The sequence below is a fragment of the Meles meles genome, chromosome 21 (assembly GCF_922984935.1).
Source record: "Meles meles chromosome 21, mMelMel3.1 paternal haplotype, whole genome shotgun sequence".
Lineage (NCBI taxonomy): Eukaryota > Metazoa > Chordata > Mammalia > Carnivora > Mustelidae > Meles > Meles meles.
Window position 1 is genome coordinate 25,805,941 of NC_060086.1, and position 20,204 is coordinate 25,826,144.

The following is a 20,204-nucleotide window of genomic DNA, read 5'->3' on the forward strand; positions in this document are numbered from 1 at the left end:
GGAAGTGGAGGAGCGGCCGGAAGTCGCCCGAATTCCAGTCAGACTGACGGGCTGACAGGCTTTGACAAGAACGGAGCTGCGGGAAGTTGGTGGCCATGGAGTTGGGCGAGCTGCTTTACAACAAGTCCGAGTACATCGAGACGGTACGCGTGTTTAGACATCTGCCCTCCCTTTTCCGAGCTTGCGTCCCTCCGAAGCTGGTGTCTCCATCCTGTCCCTACCCCACCCCGGGTCTCTTTGGCGTTTAGTCCGAGATTTACCTACAGTCACTTCGTGAATGGCCCGGCTTTGTTATTTAGTCCTTGCATGGCAGGTTTAGGTTTTTTACTTATTCCTTATTTCCTAAAGATAAAATGCCTTCCAGAAAGCGGGACAAGTCTCATCCACCTTAATATCAAGAACTCCAGGCTTCGGGCCTTTCAGAAGGTTTTCTTTTCTTTTCTTTTTTTTTTTTTTTTAACTAACGTGTCGTAATTTATTACTGTATGCTGAAAGACGGTTAGGTACTTTCTAGTCAATACATGATATGTGTAAATTGCTCGAAGTAGGGTAAGTGCTCAGTCAGCGTTGCTATGAATTCTTGCAACTCTGATACCGGTTAAATCGTCATCCTGGACTTAGGGCTATAAGTATAGAACGGAAACTTGAATCCCCGTCTCTGATGTTATCAGGCTCTAGACCTACCACGTTCAAATTCTGGATTCCTTTCTTGGAATCCCTAGTTTCCTAATCCATCCTTGTTTTAATATCCCGTACTCAGGATATCAGGGGACTTCGCCCCACTGAAAGTCCATTCCTCTCCAGTAGCAGGTTTTTTGATGGAAACCTGTAGCCCAGAATCCACTCAGTTTGCGCAGCCCCATTTTCTGCTCTTTGCTTTCAGGCATCTGGAAATAAAGTTAGTCGCCAGTCGGTATTGTGCGGAAGTCAGAACATCGTTCTCAATGGCAAGGTAAGGGACAAAGCCAGTTCCAGGATGCATGCCTTTGCTTTCTTTCCACTAGTTATCACATTAGGAGGGCAGATAATATGTTGCCACGTCTCCCACTTATTGCTGTACATTTAAAATTTCTCTTCTTTTCATTCTCCAAATTGTATTGAATACAAAAAAGATTTAATAAAATGAGGAAACAGAAAACCTTTTTCCCTTTATGCCAGGAATGATATACCATGGCACCCAGAACTGAAATTTTTATAAAGTGTTGTAGTGTGCCCTAAACTACCAGACACAAACATAAATAGGCACCAAAACACTTAAGTGTAGAAGCTATAAAGTATAGTAATATAATTGTTTAGTATAATGATTCAGCATTAACTGAAACTCTTTTTTTTTAAGATTTTATTTATTTATTTGACAGATAGAGATCACAAGTTGACAGATAGAGATCACAAATAGAGAGGGAGGAGGAGGAGGAAGCAGGCTCCCTGCCAAGCAGAGAGCCCCATGCAGGACTCGATCCCAGGACCCTGAGATCATGACCTGAGCCAAAAGCAAAGGCTTAATCCACTAAGCCACCCAGGCACCCTGAAACTCTTAAAATTAATTTGAGAATGGGTGGGGCACCTGGGTGTCTCAGTCGGTTGAGCGTCTGCCTTTAGCTCAAGCCATGATCTCGGGTCCTGGGATCAAACCCCGAGTTGCACTCCCTGTTCAGCCGGGAGTCTGCTTCTCTCCCTCTCCTCTGCCTCTCTCCCTGCTGTGCACTCTCTCTTTCTGTGTCAAACAAATAAAATTTAAAGAGAGAGAATTGGGAAAGACACTAAACTATGAAACAGCTTTGCAAAATGGAATATGATGGGCTGAGAATTTGTAATCTGAATAAATTGAAATAGCAGAGAGATGAGTATAAACATGGGAATAATATTAGGACATATCAGAACCAGAGAAAATATCAAGATATATTTGAGCATGACAAACACTGAAGTCCACTGTTTTTCCTGCCATTTGTCTTTGAAATATTATATCTCTAAATTAAAAGGGAAGACAGTCTCACTATAATCAAGCAATCATAAATTTTTTCAGTAGAGACAGTTACTATCTCCATTAGCTCATCATAACATGAGATTTAATAGAAGCATAGTTCAATAATTAAGTATAACTAGTAATTACAGACACACTGTTCCTGCACAGAATTAGAAAATTCCATTAATCCCAATCTGATTAGCAACTTAGCAAATTGTGGAGTTTTTAAAAAATCCCTTAGGTAATTTCAAAACATTTTGTGTGATTTTTAGGAAACATTTGTTTATTAAATTGTGATAAAATACATGTGACAAAATTTGCCACTTTGTCTTTAAGTGTACAATCCATTGGTGTTAATTATATTTAAAATTGGGGTACTTGAGTGGCTCATTTGGTTGAGCATCCTACTCTTGATCTCAGCTCAGATCTAGATCTCAGGGTCATGAGTTCAAGTTCCACACTGGGCTCCATGCTGGGTGTGGAGCCTATTTAAAAATATATATTCTATTTACAACCATTGTGCAATGATCACCATTATGTATTTCTAAAACTTTCACCACCTGGACAGAAACTCTATACTCATTTAGAAATTACTCCCTCTTTCCTCCCCATCTTCCCCACTCCTGCCCCCCACATGGGGCCTAGTCACTAATAACCTCAGTCCACTTCCTGTCTCTGTGAACTTGCCTAATCTAGATCTATAATACTTTTCCTTTTTTGTGTGGCTTACTTCACTTATCATAATGTTTTCAAAGTTCATCCATGTTGTAGGTTGTAAACTAATACATATATACATGTTTACATTCATGTAAACTGTACACATATATACTTTAGCTTTACTTGGCTTTATGTTATTTACTTTTTTTACACTCACTTATTACTATAACCATAGTAGGAAACACCTATCACACTTAATAAGGACCTTTGTTCTCAGTCCTGTTTCTATGATTCACTGTGGTTTGTGCATTTTCACTACTGTGTACAGTTCCATTTATCCCCTCTCCTATTGGTTATTTTGTTCCCAGTGTTTTGTTTTGTCCCTTAAATAACTGTGAGATTCCTACTTTCCCAAACCCTTATATCAGGTGTCACAGTGCCTATAGGGATTGGTAGGGATCAACTGAGTAAGGAAGACTGGGTGCCAAGAACAGGAAGTGGTGGAGCCTGGTCAGTTGACACATACATGTCCTAGCCAAACTCAAACTGATTGTTGCCATGTGGGAATATAGGCCTATATTTTCTCAAAAGAAACTGGAAATCTGGATTTTTTTTAGTGCAAAATGTCCCGCTATTCATGTACTATTATTAGTACGCTATTCCCGTACAAATTTAAATGATTAAACAGGCTGCGTGAGCCAAACAAAACAGGTTTCTGGGTTCAGTTCTTAGACCTCCAGCTCGCCTCCTCTGCCTCATCCTTTGTCGAGTTCAGTGAACTCTGCTGTACTACCATTTTCTTCTCTGTGAGGTCCTTATATGCACTCACTTTCATTTTAACATCCTGCTGCCTCTGTTTTGAATCTGACTTCTCATCTTCAGCTCCACTCTTTATGAGACAGGAAACCAGGATTTGGGTCACTCACGTTATATATATCTCTTTGACTTCCTGTGATATCTGTTACTTATGTTTTCCGTGTTTGCTTCTCCAAATGGGAGTGTAATTTAGACTGCCTAAGGGACTTCTATGGATTTTCTTTATTTGCAGATTAAGATTGTTATCTTTGTTTAAAACACAGTATAACAAAAACAACCATTACCAAATACTCAGAACTTCTTGGTATTCTGCTTTCTTCCAAAGAAAAGGAAGTCATTTTCTCTGATTGTAGATGGAAGCATAAACAGAAAACATGATTAAAGTAAATGAAGGATTTCAGATGAAAGAGTACATACTAGAAATAGATATCTCTTTAAACTTGAAGTAGACTGTTTTTAAAAACCAACAGGAACTATAGTCCTTTAAGTCAACAGCTGATGAGAAATTGTCTTTTTACTGGTAGACGTTTTATAGACTGAACATATATGCTGGTGAGATTGGTAAACTTTTTGAAGTATGAGCCCACTTCATTTTTAGTAATTTCTCAGAGCCTGGTGTTCAGACTAGTGACATATCTAAATTTACCCATATTTGAGTGTTCTCCATCTGCATCTCCATCTGCATCTCTACTCTGATCTTCTGTCCTGGGCCCCAGACCTTCATTTATAACTGCCAGTTGGTTATCCCACAGATACCTCAAATAACATTTCACGACTGAATTTGTCTGTCATCCAGTCCAGTCCCCAGAGTTGCTCACCCTAGTCTAGACTTTCATCCTGCACTCTTTTTCTCTCTTTCCCCAATATCTAAACAATGACCAGATCATATAGATTCTCTTCCCCTTTTTTTCCATTTTTAACTTTATAGTGGAATATTTGTTCTAAAGATTTTATTTATTTATTTGAGAGAGAGAGAGAGAGCAAGAGAGAGCATGAGGCGGGGAGAGGGCCAGAGGGAGAGGGACAAGCAGACACCCCACTGAGCAGGGAGCCCAATGCGGGGCTTAATTCCATGACCCCGAGATCATGACCTGAGCCGAAGGCAGATGCTTAACTGAATGAACCACCCAGGAGCCCCTACAGTGGAACATTTTAAAAGTTATGTTTATTGAGACACAATTTACATGCAATGAAGTGTACCATTTTAAGTGTGCAGTTTGACAAGTTATTTTTTTTTTAAGATTTATTTATTTGAGAGAGAGCAAATGAACAGGTGAGAGAAAGCACAAGCAGGGGGTAGGGGCAGAGGGAGAGGGAGAAGCAGACTCCCCACTGATCAGGGAGCTTGATTTGGGGCTCAATCCTAGGACCCCAGGACCATGATCCAAGCCAAAGGCAGATGCTTAACCAACTGAGCCACCCAGGTGCCCTGTAGTTTGACAAGTTTTGACTGATGCTTACAACTATGTAGCCACTACCAAAATTAAGATATAAAATATTTCCATCACCCTCATTTCCCTGGACCCCTCTGCAGTCAGTCTTCCTACTACCCTTGGCCCCAGATAACTACTGGTATAACACTAATAGAGATTACGTTTGCATTTTCTGGAGTTGCCTATAATGGGAATCATGTACTCATTGTTGTCAGCCTTCTTTCACTCAGCATAAGGTTTTTGAGATTTATCCATGTTGTTGTGTACATTGGTATTATTATGCAACTTTAAAAAAATATTTTATTTATTTATTTGACAGACAGATCACAAGTAGGCAGAGAGGCAAGCAGAGGGGGCTGGAAGCAGGCTCCCCACTGAGCAGAGAGCCCAGCCCGATGCGGGGCTCGTTCCCAGGACCCTGGGATCATGACCTGAGCCGAAGGCAGAGGCTTAACTCACTGAGCCACCCAGTTATGCAACTTTTAAGACATGTACCAAAGTAGAGAGAACGTATAATGAATCTCCATATACTCATTCACCAGTTTCTGCAGTTATTCTGACATCCTTGTTTCATATCTGTACCTGCCCCACAAACCCATACCTATTTTGACCAAGGAGAGGGCAGGGATTTGGAGTATTTTAAAGCAAATTGCAAACACTGTATTATTTTATGCATAAATACTTAGTATATATCACTAAGATTTAAAGATTTTAGGGGTGTCAGGGTGGCTCAGCTGTTAAACAGCTGCCTTCGGCTCAGGTCATGATCTCAGAGTCCTGGGATTGAGCCTCACATTGGGCTCCCTGCTTGGCGGAAAGCCTGCTTCTCTCTTTCCCACTCCCCCTGCTTGTGTTCCCTTTCTCTCTGTGTCTCTCTATGTCAAGTAAATAAAATCTAAAAAAAAATTTTTGAAAATGAGTAGAGTACCCTTATAATGATATATTTTTTAAGAAAGTAGTAATTTCCTAATATCATATAATCCTCAGTTCGTGTTCAATCTTTCTAGTATCATAACATGTCTTTTTACAGTTGGTTTATTCAAATCGGGATCCAAACAAGGTCAAGTACACATTGCATCTGGTTGGTGTATCTCTGAGAACCCTTCAAATCTGTAACAGTTCTTTTCCCCCAGTTTGTTTTTCTCCCCATGCCGCTTATATGTTGAAGAAACTGTCTCATTGTTCTATAGAATTTTCAAACTTTTAATTTGACCAATTCTATTTACACAGTTGTTGAATGTGGTCTCTCTGCCCCTCTCTTCTCTCTTAATTAGTAGATCTAGAGGCTTGAGCATATTCCTCTACCTTCTATTTCTCTTTTCTTCATGCACAACTATTACAGAGAAGGCCCATCCTCTCATTTTACCTTGATCCACTGTAGTCATCTAAAGTGTCACTTTCCCTCTAGTCTTACCTGCCCCCTCCATTCACTGTAGACAGGTTTCAGAGTTATATTTCTTTTTTTTTTTTAAAGATTTTATTTATTTATTTGAGAGAGAATGAGTGAGAGAGAGCATGAGAGAGGAGAAGGTCAGAGGGAGAAGCAGACTCCCCAAGGAGCTGGGAGCCCAATGCGGGACTCGATCCTGGAAGTCCGGGATCATGACCTGAACCGAAGGCAGTCGCTCAACCAACTGAGCCACCCAGGCGTTCCAGAGTAATATTTCTAAAATAAAGATTCAGTCTGTTAATCCTCTGCTTAAAAACTTTGATTCTTTACATCCTCTAGGGAAAAAGCCTAAGCATACATAATGCCTCATAAAGCCTAGTCCCAGCTTACTTTTCCCAGCCATATGCACTTTTTTTTTAAACCCCATTTATTCAGTATATGTGCTGCCGAAGCGAGCACTAAACCCCATTTATTCAGAAGACATTTCCAGAATGCCTATTCTTTACCAAGTATGGGGTATTAATTCCCCCAAACTTCTGAGTTACGTTATTCATCCTGCAGCCTATCTAGGCAATCTTTGGGCAGCTGGATATCATACCCTGCAATGTAGCACATCTGAGTCTAGAATTTGGGAGAGGAACCAGGAGCTCAATAGGTCTACCTCTAGGAGCATGAAGTTGGAGACAGTCAGTAGTTTGGGAGATTGGACAAAGGTAGGAGCAGCCTGGATTCTCACTTAGCAAGCAGCCAAGGCTTAAGGGCAGGTAGAACCAGGTGAATCTGAGGAGGTGAGTAAACTAGGTCAACTAAGGCATTCTTAGTAAAGATCTGTTCATTCAACAAGTCCTCTTTATGGGATATTAAGGGTAAATCTCATGGTATGCTGGGAACATCTTCAACTGAGTCAGTGTTGTAGGGTGGTTCTCATTACCTTAAAGTTATCCCTTTTGAGAGAACATGTGACTCAGTAGATCATAGCATAACTTCAGTGTCTTCTTACCTACTCTTTGTTATTATATTTTAGGCTATGTTGGTAGCTTTTTATTTATTTATTTATTTATTTATTTAAAGATTTTTATTTCTTGGTAGCTTTTTAAAATGTGCTTTATTTTGTAGACCATTGTGATGAATGACTGTATTATCCGAGGGGATCTGGCAAATGTAAGAGTTGGACGTCATTGTGTTGTGAAAAGTCGGAGTGTCATAAGGCCACCATTCAAGAAATTCAGCAAAGGGTATGTAATTTGCTTACCTAATTTCGGTTGTGTGCGAGATGCTGCTATGGCTGGTGTATTCCAAGTGTTGAGTTGTGGTGTAAGGAGTAGGTCTGTGCTATTGTTTGGGTCACTGAGGATGAATTCACTGTAATGAACACAACTCTGGTGGTGGTTGTCTTAGTCTGGTTGTTGGTTGGTTGCCAGAAACAGAATCCACTTAAATTGGCAAAGGCGGAAGGGGTTCTGATGAAGAGCTGCAGGCATATTTATGGAATATAAGGGTAGGAAAAGGGGCCAGGCCTCATAGGGACTAGAACTTATACTTGAACAGCTAGCCAGAATCAAGACAACTGTTCTATCTGTCGCTCTATCACCAAGATTATGTTGTTTCTTGTTGGTCTTTGTCTCTGCATTTCTGCTTCCCTCTCCTCTCTTTCATGTTGACTTCGTCTTCCCCCTTTTCTCATGGAGCCAACCATTCTGCCTCAGCCCATTATTTATATCAGTTCTCTATTTAGGCTTCAGCAGATACCAGCCAAAGGTTTTAGGTCTTATTTCCAGAATTTTGGCAGAGGAAATCTGATTGGCTCAGCTGGAGTTAAGTGCCCACCCCTGGTCTAAACAGTTTTGACCCGGAGGGCAGAGGCAAGTCAGGCCCACTGTTCTTTCAATGGTAATAAGGATTATCCAGGGAAGGTCATGGACAGGGCATGAAAACTGTCAACTATGCCTGATGTGCTGGTATTTTTTTGTTGATGTTGTTTTTACCTCTCCCTCTTTTCTCTCCTGGCTCCTACCTATGGCACCATCTGCATTTCATTGAGTAATTCAGTAAGCACTGATTGAGTGCTTTCTTATATCAGTCACTAGATTATGAGGTGGGTACATAAAGATGGATGAAGTAACATTCCTGCCTCAAAGTTCTCAAAAACCTAGTGGTAGAAACACTTACATACATGGATGACTACTATAGAATGTGATACTATAATGTGATAGCCACTGTATAATGTGACAGTCCTGTCACAGGGCTGAACATGGTTAGGAAGGAACAGTAAAGAGAGCAACCAACTCAGCGACTCAACTACCAAGGAGTGAAGCACACAGGAATCGTCCTGCATGTCTCAGAATGGAGTCAGACTCCAGGCTTTCCATTACATACAGGAATGGGAGCAGGGAGCCAGGGCAAATCATTCACATGAAAACATTTGCTCATTAGCTCAGAAGGCTGTTGGGGGAAATGAGAGATCCTTGCGGTGGGCTTTTGTGGTTCCACACTGTGACAGGTACTCTGCCCGAGTCATTGGCTCGCTCTCCCTTCTGATAGCAGCATTACTGTGCTGGCTGTGGTCTCAGAAAAGCACCGAGAATAAATAGGGGGTTTATTAGTGAATGGTAGGTTGTGTAATTAGGAATAGTCGTGGGAAATATAGGAATATAAAAGTGTAAATAGCAACACAGAAACAGCAAGTGAGTATGGATTCCCCTGTCCTCCATCTCACATAGCTCTATAAAAGAACCAGATAATAGATCACAGAACCAGATAATAATATCAAGTTTGGAATTTTTAATTTAAAATTCACGTGCTGACAGTGCTCCTATAGACTGATAAGATCGAGGAATTCATTGTCACACAAGGGTCCCAGATCAAAAATGCAAATGGATTAAGGAAAATTTAAATAAGCTATAGGTCCAGGGAGGACAGGTATCCTCTCTGACAAAATATTCCTGACAAAACAGAGCACAGGACCAGATAGAGCCAGTGAGCATCCAGCTACTTTATTTTAGTTCTAGTCCAAATATTTTCCATCCCATGGTACTGAAGTTACTTGTAAATGTGATCATAGAACCACTGTCAATGACATTTGAGGAATCGTGGAGAATGGCAATGATGTCAGAAGTCTGAAGAAAGCCTACTGACTCCTACTTATCCTTCAGGTCTTGGCTTAAATGTCACTTTTTCTTTTAAAGATTTATTCATTTGGGAGAGAGAGAGGGCAGACGAGCATGGGGATGGGCAAAGGGAGAGGGAGAGAGGAGTCAGACTCCCTACTGAGTGCAGAGCCCAACATGAGGCTCAATCCTAGGACTCTGAGATCATAACCTGGACTAAAGTCAGGTTCTTAACTGACTGAGCCACCCAGATGCCCCTTAAATGTCCCTCAAAATTAAACTTTTGGGGGCCTGGGTGGCTCAGTGGGTTAAAGCCTCTGCCTTCGACTCAGGTCATGATCCCAGGGTTCTGGGATTGAGCCCCGCATTGGTCTCTCTGCTCAGCATGGAGCCTGCTTCCCTTCCTTTCTCTCTCTGTCTACCTCTCTGCCTACTTGTGATCTCTGTCTGTCAAATAAATAAATAAAATCTTAAAAAAAATTAAACTTTTACAAAACTTCTAATCTGGGTAAAGTCTCTGCTTATAACTTGGTATTTTTTACTCTGTAGTACTTATCATAGTTGTAACTAACTACTTATATAATCATTTGTTTAATCTTTCTTTTCTTGATTGCTGTCTCCTTGTGGGCTGGATAGTGTCCTTTTTGCTTGAAGTTGTATTTCCAACTTTTAGCATAGAATCTGGCAAATAGGCACTCAGTAAAATCAGTGAATATACAAATTTTTGGAATGTTGAATAGTAGAAAATATATCCCAGGAACTGATGTCAGTCCCCTACAACATCTTGGGCAGATTACCGAATATGTGACCTATGAGCTTTTCCAAGAAGGCAGGAATGAGCAAAATATTCATTCATTTGGTGCCAGCTCTTTTAGCTTGGAAGGTCTCGCCACTTCGGTCTTGCTGTTTCCTAGTACACTGCCTGGTCCAATATTTCTGATTTTGAGCTAGTAATCACATTTATCTCCAACATTATAGAATTCTCTTGGCCTGAGGATTCCTTCCTTGCTAGGAGAAATCTTATTAAGACAAGATGATGAAGTTGAGAGTATGATCAGCAGTTCTATAAACCTTGACCGAAAGCAAATCACCTTGACCTTTTTTTGTTGTTGTTCATCTTCTTTTCCTTCTCTAGCGTTGCATTCTTTCCTTTACATATCGGGGACCATGTCTTTATTGAGGAAGATTGTGTGGTCAACGCAGCTCAGATTGGCTCTTACGTTCACGTTGGCAAGAACTGTGTGATTGTGAGTATGGTGTCTTGGCTGGCTAAATAGCCTCCCTGCTCCTCCAACTCCATCCCTCACATCAGTGGGCCTCTGCTTCTGTGGCCAAGCAGGGTAGAAGTAGTTTCTGGTCTACTGGAATTATTACTGGATTTGAAGGTTTCTAGGTGTTAATAATCATGGCTAAATTTTATCTAACTTCTTCTATATGATGTTAAACTCTTCCCTTTGATTATTTCATTTGACCCTTATAACCATCTAAGGGTGGTAGCTAACTGTTACTATCCCTAGGTGATAAGCCTGAGACCTTAGAAATTAGGGATTTGACAGGGCTATGAAGTGGAAAGCTGGGATTTGAACCCAGGCAGTATGAATAGCCATGCCTGCTCTATGGCCTACCTGTTGCTTTACCTCCAGGATCATACAATCTACTGGGGGGACAAGGGGCGTGACATTAATGGAACTGCAAGTAGTTCAGGGTGATGGGTGTGCAGGGTACAAGTGGGCCCTTGTTCAGTGGACGTTTGGACATTCAGTGTTCAGGAGCCTTGGCATCTCCTCGTTTCATCTGGCCAAGGCTTTATGAAGTTGGATTTCTTAGTATTTCATTGGTGAAGAGCTTGATTTCAGTTGGGATTTATGAGAACATCCTGGGTGAGAATATTAATGACCAGAGCTGAACTGCCTTAAGGTTTAGGGAAAATGTTTCCTATATTTTGAATTTATACCCAAATCCTAGCTTCTAGGAAAAGCCAAGGACTTTTCATGTTTTAAATGGTTATTCCCAATAATACAGAGTCAGTTCCATGTTCTGGATAATATCCAAGTATAAAATACTTTCAGAAACCATGCAGTCACATTCTACAAGCCACGAGAGCACAGCAAAGATGGACCGTGCAGTGGAGGGCCACATTGCTGTGGAAAACATCCCCATCTGACCTGTTACTCAGAATTAAGAGAAGTGGTTGTTTTGCCAAATATTCTCCTCCAGAGGAGTCCCTTTGTATGTGTTAGAAACAGAGGGTCTTTTGTTTGACAGGATGTTGAAGAAAGAGGGAAAATCGTGAACCCCATTCTGTCTGCTCATTCTGTGTGACAAAAGCTGGCTTTCTAAGCCACAGCTGGATTTTTCTGACATTCTCTTCTGCAGAGTGATGACATGTTCATAGTAGCCTACTGTGTTAGCCCTGTCCTTTATCCCCGGAGCTAAATGTCTGAAATGTTAAAACCCAAATGCTCTTCCCAGTGCTTAGGGAGTTCTAGTCTTCTTGTCCTGTGCTCTGCTTTTTTGTGCCACTTTCTGATACATCATTTCAGACATCGTCACTGTTGGGTATTGGCAGTACCTATTTGCTGAGCCTTTTACAAATTCTCAAGTAATCTCAGGAGAAAGATCCTTTTAGAGCTCTAGAATCTCAGAGCTAGCAGGGACTCTTTTAGAGTCCAGCTGTCCCCATGACCCACAGACCCTTGTGACTGTACCCATTTGGTAATCTAACTGCTATTCAGATGTGTGAAGTTATAGGTGTCCATCAGAGTTGCCCAGGTGCCTGCAGAAAAAGTCTCACAGACAATCTTCATGGGCACTGTGACTGTGCTGTGAGTTTTATGTTCATTGTCTCTAATTCTCACAGCATCCCTGCAGGTTTGATTTTATGTTCTGTTTCCCAGAGGAGGAGCCCAAGGCTCAAGGATACGGAGTAACTTCAATGAGGAGATGCAGATAGCCATAATACTGGCAACATGGAGTTTTTGACTCCTTCTGGAAAAGTCCTCCAGGAAAGAATAAAGAAGCAGTTTCAGCTTTTCACCTCCTCATCTATTGCTGATACACTCATTCCTAAGAAATACCCACGTTCTGACATTTGCTGCTGTTTAATTGATCAGTTTGCCCAGAATGCTCTAGAAGCTGATTGAACATCATTTGCCTGAGTGGGCAGAGTGGCTAACTAGTGGACACAGCAGGTGCCTCCAGGCTGGGTGGTGGCTGATGGTACACAGAGGAAGTTTTATTCACACTGCTCTTCTTTTCCTGGGCCCTTTGTCTACAGAGCCCACTGTGTGAATAGGTCATGCCTCGCGCAGCACATTCAGCTTCTTTCCACCCAGTGCCCCCTGTGCTTAGTTGGAATTATTAGGAGCCTAGGTGTCATAGGACATCTTTGAGTTAATTTGGAAGTCACCAGGGGAGCTGGCCACCTGTTGTATTTTGGGAATTGCCACTAGCAGGTAGCTCATGGGAGGGAACTTTCCAAGAATGAATGGAGAGCTGCAGTTATAACTTGTTTCTGAGCTACGGATAGTGCCAAGTATCGTCAAGGCTATTATCCACCTTACCAGAAACAGCTTAGTCACTTAAAAATTTTAGACCTTCAAAATTTTTAAGTGACTAAGACTAGAAAGGTATAAAAACATTCATTTAGCAATCTACTTGGACATTCCTGGAAATACAGACATTTGGGTATTTATTAATAATTAGGAAAATTTTAATACAACCAAATCAAAGTATCTTTCATATTCTTTGGTAAAATCTGAGATCTAGACAGGTTAACATTCTCCTGATGTTGTTGGGGATTCCACATTGTCAGCCAGGATGTTTTATCAGATCCTCTGACCAGAACCAAGTGAATGCACAGGCCCTGGTGAGGTCAGCGTAGTCAGTGAAGACTGAAACTTTCACTTACTCGTCAGGTAGTCTGAGGCACAATTTTAATCTATTTATAGAAGAAACCTCCCCTTTCCCTTAAACCAGGAAATAGATGTATCTTCCAGACCTTATTTCTTGCCCTCAAAATGCTGTGGGTGATACAGAATTGAAAAGTTGCCACTTTTCAATTCTGCAGTGGATAAAGTCAAGCATAAGGCTTGACCTAAACCTTCAAAACAAACTATGCCTAATATGAACCAAGGGTAAAAAGTCGATCCTAATTGTGTACACGCGTGGCTTTAGGGGTTGATATCATGAGAATTAGTCTCCTTCTCTTTCCCACTTTCCTCTGGGAAGCTCTCAGGCAGTTTCTTCCCTCGTGGAAACAAGACAGCTGGTCCAAATGTCTATCCTGTCCTCTAGAAGCCCCGATGGAAAGAGCTTCCTTTCCCAGTAGTGCCAGCAGAAGCCTTGATATTGTGATTCATCAGACTGATCTGGCTCATTCCATAAAACAGTCCCTGAAGCCAGGCTTGGGATTTGGGGTTAGGATAGGGGACTGTCAGGGGCAGAGGGGTGTTACCAAGAACAATACGGGTTCTGTTATCAGAAGAAAGGTGATCAAATGTTGGACAAACAAAAAAGTAGATGTCCACTAAGTTTAAGAAGAAAGACAGAAAATGGTACAACTCTTGGGAAACTGAATTTCAGTCTGTAATATCTAAGATAACCTGAACTGTCCCTTTTCCAAGTTCATGCACACGCACACACTTGTGCACACACACACACTCAAACGCCTACCTCCTCCTGTTTGTCATGTGCTACCTGAAGTAGGGAATTGTGGCCAAACCTCTTGGCCCTATATATTGTATGATATCATGAATGGAGAAAATATAAAATAGCATTCCATGCAGGAGACCAGGCAACTTCTACTTGAGCATTTCCTGCTCTATTTCCTAGTGACAAGATTTTAATTTCAGGGGCGCCGATGTGTGTTGAAAGACTGCTGCAAAATTCTTGATAACACAGTATTACCCCCAGAAACTGTGGTGCCACCATTCACCGTCTTCTCAGGCTGCCCAGGTAAGCTTGAGTGCTGATTATGAAAGTTCAGGCTCATTTTCTATCGCAAAAGTAACGCATGCAATTTTTATCTCTGACAGTGTATTGATCTAGCTAATTTAAAAATTCTCCTGCTAGGGGCGCCTGGGTGGCTCAGTGGGTTAAAGCCTCTGCCTTTCGCTCAGGTCATGATCCCAGAGTCCTGGGATCGAGCCCCGCATCGGGCTCTCTGCTTGGCGGGGAGCCTGCTTCCTCCTCTCTCTCTCTCTGCCTGCCTCTCTCCCTACTTGTGATCTCTATCTGTCAAATAAATAAATAAAATCTTTAAAAAAAAAAAAATTCTCCTGCTAGAGATTACCTAGAAATGCTATCTAAAAATATAACCAGTATCTTTTTAAATGTGCAGTTGGGTTCACAAGGAAATTTCAAGGGTCAGAAGCAAAGAGGAGACTAAACCCACACTATAAGCATGGTTAGGTTTATGCATCTTCATAATAAATAGAGTGGTTTAGGGTTTGATACTCCCGTGGAGATGAGAGAAAAAGCCTTGAAAGGCAGAGAGATCCTCTTGAAGGGTGATCTCTCAATAAAAGTTGATCTAGAGTCAACCTGCCACCAGCACAGGAAAAATACAAAGAAGCAAGCCTTTCTTGGTCTGGGCTCTGGGTGGAAAAAGAAAAAATCTTCCAGAGAATTCTAACAATGGCTTCATGTTGTTTGGGGTCTTGAACTTATACTTCCCACACTACCCGGAATGCCCAAACTGAAGAGTTAACATAAAACATGGTGTAAGACCAACGATACCTCTGGGACACCCAAGAGAAGCAAATACATCCCCTCTCTAATTTGGCTGACAGAATGCCCTCAGGTAAAGCCCTTGTGAGCTCAGAGTTCCCAATGGCCAAGCATATGAGCAAACAAAAGTAATATACCCTCCTCTTAGAAAACTTGAAAAACACAGGAAAGCGGAAAGAAGAAGAAAACCTCATGTCCCCCACCCCCACCCCAAGGCAGTCTCTCATCTCTTCTGTGTATGGTTTTACATGGTTGAACTCATGCAGCGTGGACAGAGGCACACCAGAGATTCACAGATGGGAGATGCTATGTAGTGAGAGATTTGACAATATATGAGATGTACCCCTTGGTGGTTTAGTTGCTTTTCCAATTAAAAAACTCATCACTCAGATCATTGACTGTGGGTTTAAAAGATGTGCAAAATCATCCATTCAGATTCCTTGGGGAGGAAATGAGCCGTTCTGCTGTTCCATGTACCTCTGCATTTGCAGAGGAGGAAGGAGAGCCTTGCTGAGTGATTCTCCCAAGATTGGGTTCCCACTGTGAGAAAGTATCATCGTTCTTAGCATGCGCAGATCAGAACAGCCCCAGTGGTGGTTTTCGGTTGAGTGTCAGACAGTCTCACCTTCTGAGGTGAGAAGTCTATTACCAGAGTAATATCTTAATCTCTTTTAACTTATTCAGGGTCCTTAGAACCAGCAGTGGTCTTTGGGCATCGATGGCCAAGACAGGGAGACACACCCGCTTGGTATTTGAAATCCAAGTAAGCACTGTTTGGAGGTTCTGATGGAGGGTTCAGGCTGCATGAGACCTTAGAGATGATTGTGTAGATGGGGAAACTGAGGCCTAGAGAGATTGAGTTGTCCACAGGGTCAGAGGTTGTTTGTGGGAAAGCCTTGATTAGTTCTTAAGACCCCTTATTTAGAGTCCAGTACTTTCTGTGCTGTGGCAAGGTACTTCCCATGTTCATTTTTAGTAGTTTGACATCAAAAGTTAACCATCTAAATACTGCTGTTGGCAATCTCTGTCTTTAATAAAGAGGCCTAAAATTGTAGGACAACTGGCACATTTTTGAGGGCTCCACTGAGTAGTGGAATAAAATGAAAGACAAACCATCCGGAAAGAATCTGGGTCAGGAACCAAAAAGCCAGAACTGCCTGTAGGAGTCAGACAGACGTGATTGAAATGACAGCCTATCATGGCTGGCCAAGAGTACAGAGCTAACATTTTAAGAATTTCTGATAGTTCATGAGGAGCTAAAAATCTGCATATCTACATGATATCTCTGAATTTTTAAATGTTGGCTGCTAGCTTTTTAAAAGGGTTAAATACTGTGCAGACCAAACATGTTTGCAAATCTAACACAGACTGCACATTTATAAAAGGTACCTTTGAGGATTCTGTATTCTTTAGACCTTTTTTCCGTCCTGCCTGTTATTTTCTCTGTATATATATATATATATATATATATATATGCAAGTGTATGTTTGTTTTGTATGTGTATTAATGCACAGGTGTGTGTACGTATCTGTGTATATGTGTGTACTTTTGTATATAACACGGGTATATAAAACTGTTCACACCTGTATAAACAGATTCACACTTTCTATTCTGTTTGGAAATTTGCTTTAGCAGTGTATTTTGGGGATCTTTTCTTGTCAGTATGTAGAGATTCCCCTCATTCCTTTTCATGGTTGCATGGTTTTCACTACATAAATATACCGTAATGTAACTGATCAGTTTCCTGGAATAATGGACCATTAAACATTGTACCTGGCTTTTCACTATCAGAAACTTTGCTGCATTAATATTCTTATACATATATTGTTTACTTGGGCAAGGTTATTTGTAAGATAAATTCTTAGAAGTTGGGTTGTCAGATCACAGGGTATGAACTTTTAAAAGTTTTGCTAGATTTTCCAGAGTTGTTCTTCCAAATAGTTGTACAAACGTATGCTTTTACCCATAGTGGATGAGAGTGCCTCTTTCCCTGAAATCCTTAAATACAGTTTTTTTGTCTTTTGGTAGGATATTTCTGTTCTACTCCCATCCACAATTTTTCTGTATGTAGCAGGTTTGGGGATTGGATTCAGCTTCGTTGTATGAACAACAGAGCAGTTTCTTACCTCAGAGAGTGCTCATCTGGGCTTGTCTCATCAGAATCCAGGGGATGGACAAATCCTTGTCTGGAACAACCTCCCATGTAGTCGGAGATGCCTTAACTCTTCAGCTCATGCAATAATGTATGAACCTCTTTTACCTGGAAGGTATTTATCCATTCGGGGAATTTGCATTATTTGTCTCCCCCCACACAAAAATATCATCTTGAAGATATGGTCAGTAGAAATATTCTGCTAGCATTGAAGCTGGAAGACCTAGCATTTACACACTCATGAGTAAAGAAAAGGGCCCTATAGGGCTTTAAACAGAAATCAGAGCTGCTGGCCTCCCTCGGCTCCAGTTGGTTGACCAGGTCTTTCTTTTCCCAGGACTGTTTTCAGGGGAGCTCCCAGAATGTACCCAGGAGCTGATGATTGACGTCACCAAGAGCTACTACCAGAAGTTTTTGCCCTTGACACAGGTCTAATGTCTCTGCCTCATGTCTCAAATTCATGTGAGCTCTAAGATGAACTTGGGGACAAAGTGAGCCAGCCAGCATCTACAAAGAGCTCTTGTGTCTTTGATACCTTTCATCTTTTTCTGTTTGTTTAGTTTTGTTTAATTCTTTAGAATTTCTCAATCCTTCCAGGTTCTAAGCTCTTAAGACTTCAATAACAGAATGTCTAAAGGAGTTGTGTCCAAATGCTGTGCTTAAACCTTATCTATTAACGGTCCCTTCATGCCATTATCTGTGGAACACAGAATCATCTGTTCCCAACACTCCCACCCCTTGGTCCTGTGGATGACGGGATTCTGCCAAAACAGGCCCACAGAGCAGAGCGCTGTCCCAGTGTGGTGGCTGTGAGCTCTTCTACTGCTCACGGCCATTAGCTGCCGTAAACACTGCTCATGTCGTTCGCTCTCACTTTTCCTGAGCTGCCGCAGTTGCCCATGGTCTTGCAGTGAGGGGGAAAGTATTTGTGACTTTTCAGAGCCCAGATTCCTATTAGCTACTAAAAGTTGAAGGGAGGGGTGGTTAGCATTTCTCTTCTTCCTGAAATGACCTTAAGTGTCTTTTTAGCCCAGAGTAGTTAATAAAAGACTTTCTGGCATTCTGTTCTAGGGTCTTTGGCTTTCACTAAAAGGGGGGTCCTCAGCACCCAGATTTTATTTTTGCAAAGACCCAAGGAGAAGTCTGCTATATGAATGGACTAGTCTGATAGTCACACTTGCCTCACAGTATTTGGAGGCAACAGCATATGCCTTATTTCCTGGAAGACGTAGCATTTGTGACAATTGTCCTCTGGCCTAGAGCCATTCATCTACTCTATTTGCCATAAACCTCACAGTTCAGACCAAAATATCTCTACCTACATATATACACGGGGGCCTCTTAAATCATTCTGTGGGCACAGAGCTCCAAGGAGTAAATGAATTTACCAGTATTGTTATTAACCATCTCCTGGATAATAACACAACCCTGCCTGGTTCTGCTCTGACCTCTTAGTCTAAAAGGAAGATTTAGAAGGGAAGGTCTGAGAACCTTGGCTTTGCTTAATGCTTTGATTCTGCTGTGAACAGGGTAAGACAGTTCAGCCTTGAAGGTTAGGATCTAGCAGGAGCTGTCTGGACTTAATATGTGGTTGTGGGGTTTGTTAAAATGGCTATATGTGATGATCTCCTCTAGGTCAATGTAAAACTGTTTTCCAGTTTTTTTTTTTTTTAATGCATTAAAAGATTGATATGTGAAACAAATCATTTGAAAGTGATCCCTCTCCTCCTCCGTGATGGCTACCTCACTTCCTCAGCTGCTTCCCTGCATGCCTGGTGCCCTGCTATAGACTTTACATTCACTAGTCTGCTTATGGCTCATGCCAACCCAGGAGGTGGGATGTTATTCCCATTTTATAGATGAGAGAAAACTCAAAGATCTTAGATAACTTGGTCCAATCCCTACAGTGACGAAGTGGCTGACCCAGGAGTCATACCCGTGTCTGGCAGCATAGCCATGCGATTCAGCTCTGCCTGGTAAGATGAGACTAAGCTTGCCCTTGGAGCACATCTGCTGTGTGCCCTGATACCAGTAGTCTGTGATAGTTTTAGGGTTTTTGTTTTGTTTTGGGGGGGTTTTGGGGTCATTTCCTGTCATCTTCCCCAGTTCCCTTCTCCTTTTGTGCCACCATAAAGACAAATGTTGGAATTGACAGAGCTTTGATGCTGTCTAAGCTAACCTCTCATTAGCTAGTGAGATATTCCAGGGCACACCTAACAGAATGCCATCTAGCCTGTGTTTGAATACCTCTAAAAAGAAGCTGACCACCATGCAACTGACTGTCCATTTTCCTTTTCAGTTTATCCTTTCCAGCTTCATTGAGATGTAATTGACATATCATTTTTTTGACTGCCTATTTTGTTGTGAACAATGGAAATTAAGAGAAAGTGGGATTGTTTAAAGCCTCCTAAACATGATTTTAAAAGCCTTAAGTAGTAACTCAAGTACATGATTGCAAAAATCCAGTCCAGTTAGTAAAGAGGGGACATACAGTGAAGTAGAATTTTCCAATCCACAATCCAAGTTCCATGTTCTACTTCCCAGAGGCAGCTACTGAACAGTTTTGGGTATGTCCTACAAGAGACAGTCTGGAGGCACGAGCAGATAGATACGTGTACCTTAGCCTCTCTATGCATATAAATGTGAGCACACGGTGGATGTGCTGTTCTCGTCTTGCTGCTTTTACTTAATGATACGCCTTAGAGATGTCCCATATTTGGCACATACAGGTGACAAAAATAGCAGTTGCTAATATTTATAGAGTGTTTACCAAGTACCAGTTACTCTTATGAGTTCTGTACATTTATTAACTTTTTAATACAACCACCATAAAGTAGATACACTTACTGTCCTCAAGGAACAGGAGGTTAAGTAAAGTGCCCAAATTTATACACCTAATATGATAGTGAGTCAAAGCATTCTAGTTCTAGAGCCCATGCTTTTAAAGATTTTATTT

General features: G+C 41.4%; 1 protein-coding gene across 1 annotated transcript; it reads left to right on the forward strand.

The window, feature by feature from the left end:
• The first annotated feature begins 12 nt into the window (after window positions 1-12).
• On the forward strand, window positions 13-18,954 carry DCTN5 (dynactin subunit 5). Its single transcript, XM_045994098.1, has 6 exons — window positions 13-143; window positions 884-952; window positions 7,376-7,494; window positions 10,502-10,613; window positions 14,220-14,322; window positions 17,586-18,954. Exons 1-6 carry the CDS (start codon window positions 96-98, stop codon window positions 17,681-17,683), a joined length of 549 nt encoding a protein of 182 aa, XP_045850054.1. The 5' UTR covers window positions 13-95; the 3' UTR covers window positions 17,684-18,954.
• The last annotated feature ends 1,250 nt before the right edge of the window (window positions 18,955-20,204 follow it).

Coding starts and splice junctions, on each gene's coding strand:
- DCTN5 (XM_045994098.1), top strand. CDS start 96: ATGGAGTTGGGCGAGCTGCTTTACAACAAGTCCGAGTACATCGAGACG. Junction 144..883: donor AGTCCGAGTACATCGAGACG/GTACGCGTGTTT, acceptor CTTTGCTTTCAG/GCATCTGGAAATAAAGTTAG. Junction 14,323..17,585: donor CGTCTTCTCAGGCTGCCCAG/GTAAGCTTGAGT, acceptor TTCTTTTCCCAG/GACTGTTTTCAGGGGAGCTC.